At 40.9% G+C, this 3,363-nt stretch overlaps 1 protein-coding gene across 1 annotated transcript in view; it reads left to right on the top strand.

Annotated features, from left to right (window-relative positions):
- Positions 1–3,363, top strand: part of SDHAF4 (succinate dehydrogenase complex assembly factor 4) — a 13,694-nt gene that overhangs the window by 1,394 nt on the left and 8,937 nt on the right. Inside the window, exon 2 of the mRNA XM_014547342.1 lies at positions 793–843. Coding sequence (XP_014402828.1) covers positions 793–843 — 51 coding nt within the window. The remainder of the gene's footprint in view (positions 1–792; positions 844–3,363) is intronic.

Below are 3,363 nucleotides of genomic sequence, written 5' to 3'. Positions count from 1 at the left end.
CCTGGTCAGGGCAACCCCCCCCCAACCCTACCCACCCCCTCTCCCGGTTGCGGGCTCCACCCCCAATAGGGAGCACGCAGGAGGCAGCCCATGGATGATGTTTCTCTCTGCCATCTGTTTCTCTCTCTCCCTTTCTCTCTAAAATAAAATAAATAAAAATTTAAAAAGACTTCCACGGGTTACAAGAAGCCTCCTGATCTGCCACAAATGCTACCAACAAATTGGAACTGTTGGAATTTAAGGGGCCAGTTGGCAGGACTCCTTTCACAGCAGCCTGGACAGATGGAAAGCTTTTCCTTGCTCTGCATGTCACTCAAAACTCATCTTTCAGGTCATCTGGTCAATGAGTGACGAATTAGGAGTTCACTAAACAATAGATTAAAAAGTAAATGTGAGAGGGAGAGAGAGAGAGAGAGAGAGAGAGAGAGAGAGAGAGAGGGAGAGGGAGAGAGAGAAAAGAACTGAGGGAATGAGTAAAAGATGCTCAGTCTTCGTATACTATAAAAGATCTTCCAAGAGACCTTGTCCCTCAGATTTAGATATTAAACGAAATGATTCCCTCATCCCACTTCAGCCATGATTTGGGGGTTGAATTCACACGGGCTTCAGAGTAATTTGGGTCGTTCGTGCTTCCTAATATTTACCATAGTAGAAATTAAAACTGAAATATTAAAATATGTATTATTTATTTTTAAAGACAAAACCCCACTAGGTTCTAATATAAATCATCATGTTTTAATAAAAAACAACAATATTTTTTCAAAATTTAGTGAGAATTTAAAATTATTTTAGATGGCGGTCGCGGGGTTTCTAGGTCGCGCTCCGGCTACAGCGTGGAGAAAGGCAAGTAAGGCACCCGGCCCAGGAGCCAGGGTCGCGGGCGGGGGTCCCGGCGCCGGAAGGAAGGCCTCCCGCAGGGGAAGCAGCGTGTGTCGAGGGGTTTGCGGGTGCAGGAGGTCGCCGAGCTCCTCGGTCACTCCGCTCGGCCACGCGCGCCTTGGCCTAGGCAGGTGCCGTGCGGGGGACCCCAGGGTGGGACTGGAGCTGGAAGAGCCCCAGGCCCTTCCCACCGGCCACCTGCTTCCTTCGGCCGCCGCTCTGCCCGGGAAGGGCAGGCAGCACACGTTCCTGGTGGGGTGTTGGGGAACTTGCCCAGCGCACTAGACTCTGATGCTTGTGGCACAAATGGAAAAGTGAGCCCTTTGGGAATGGGAGTCATTCGTGTATTTATTTGTTTACATCACAAAGGATTTGTGCAGTTTACACTATGAAAAACATTGGAAAAGTGCAGAAGTGGGCCAAAGGCAAATAAGCATAACAAAAATTAGATGAAGCTAGGAATTGTTAATACAGAGAAAGTATGGATACTTTCAGTAAAAACCAATACTTCTTAATCCCTTTGGGTTGGAAATGTTCTCAATATATTACAGACTTAACCCACAGAGTGTGCTAAGCATGGTTTTACCTTAGGGCATCTGGGGGAAATTGTGTTGTGTACATTGAAAACAGGATTACTGCCCCTCATACTCGTGGGTCCCAGGTTCCTATGCAGTTGGTTTTCCTTTCTGTAATCATTTCTCCCCAAGCATATTATTTGTTAAAGAGTAAAAATTTTAAATGGTCCAGAATGAATAATCTAAAAAGTGAAAGTCCCACGTTATCCAAACTCCAAGGTAATAACACTAACATTTTGTTGTGTCCATACAACAACCTTTTTTCACTAGTGTTAAAAACTTATGAAGCATTTGATACCAAAAGATTATACAACACGTGTAAGTTATGAAGCAAAGCCAACATTTACAAACCCATTCTCCAGTTTAAGAAGTATAATATTTCTATTGCCAAGCAACTTCCTGTGTGCTGCTTCCGGATGAAGATGTGTAACTTTGCATGTTTTTTATCTTTATAGAAATGGCTTCACACCATTTTTATTTTATTTTGCTGCTTTTTTCAACTGTGTATTTTGAGATTCATCCATAGTGATGTTAGAGGTTGCTCAACTGTGAAAATATATCATATGTTCTTCCATTCTCCTCAGTGAGCATTTGGATAATTCTAGAAACACCAGGTTTGGTTGCTACACATTCTTATGTGTTATGGGTGCTCTCGTGCAAGGAATGGAATTCCTGGAACGTATTGTATAGGGCTGTTCAGTTTTACAGTCCGATGCCAGTTATAAAGGCATTCATTGTCCATTCTTACTGGCAGCTTACACTTCTACCAGCAATATATGAGTTCCTGTTGCTCCACATACTTGCCAACACTTGATATCATCAGAAATTTTCATTTTTGTGTGACTTTAGGATGCTGAAATAGTATCTTACTACAACTTTGCTTTCCTATTGTTAGAGGAATTAAAAATCTTTTAAAATTTTGTTCTCTTTGTTCTGAAATATCTTTATTTTCTTCATGGATTATTTGTCTTATTTATATTTTTCACATATATTTGAATACTAAGCCTTTTTTAGTTATGTAAGTGGCAAGTAGCTCAGTTTGTGGGCTGTTTTTGTCACTTGTATGGTGTCTCTTTTTTTAAGTCATGTAAGACAGTAGACAGAATACAGTAATGAATCTGTATGTACAATCACTCAGCTTCAAAAGTGTCTTGTTTCATAATTTTGTTTTCATCTTGTAATCCTTTTGTTTATTGTCAGTGCTTTGTGATCTTGTCTAATAAAGCCTTTTCTACCCTAAAGTCATAAAGTATTTTTCTATAATTTCTTCTGAAAGGTCTATAGTTTTGATTTTTATATTTAAACCTTTTTTTTTTAACCAGGAATTGATTTTTGTGTATGGTGTAAGGCAGGAAACCAATTTTATTTTTTTCATAGCAATAACCAGTTGTCCCAGGTTCCTTTCTCACACTGTATACTGCCAGTTATCATAAATCAAGTTTACATATAGCACTAGCTAGTTTGGCTCAGTGGATAGAGCGTCCGCCTGTGGACTGCAGGGTCCTGGGCTCAATTCCGGTCAAGGGCACATACCCAGGTTGCAGGCTGGTGGGTGCTCAGCAGGCAGCGGATCAGTGATTCTCTCTCATTATTGATGTTTCTATCTCCCTCTCCCTTCCTCTCTGAAATCAATAAAAATCTATTAAAAAAATAAGTCCCTAATTTAAATAAATAAATACATCAAGTTTACATTATATATATTATATATGTATTACATATACATAATATGTGTGTATTATGTATATAATCCTCTATAATAATAAAAGCGTAATATGCTAATTAGACCAGATGTCATTCTGGAAGAAGCTGGGGCCGGAGGGAAGCCTGGGTCCTGGGTGCCAGAGGGAAGCTGGTGCCGGCAGCTGGGGGGAAGGAAGGCCTTCTCTTGCACAAATTTTGTGCATTGGGC

Source organism: Myotis brandtii, unplaced genomic scaffold, assembly GCF_000412655.1.
Source record: "Myotis brandtii unplaced genomic scaffold, ASM41265v1 scaffold471, whole genome shotgun sequence".
NCBI lineage: Eukaryota > Metazoa > Chordata > Mammalia > Chiroptera > Vespertilionidae > Myotis > Myotis brandtii.
This window is presented reverse-complemented; position numbering and strand designations above follow the sequence as displayed.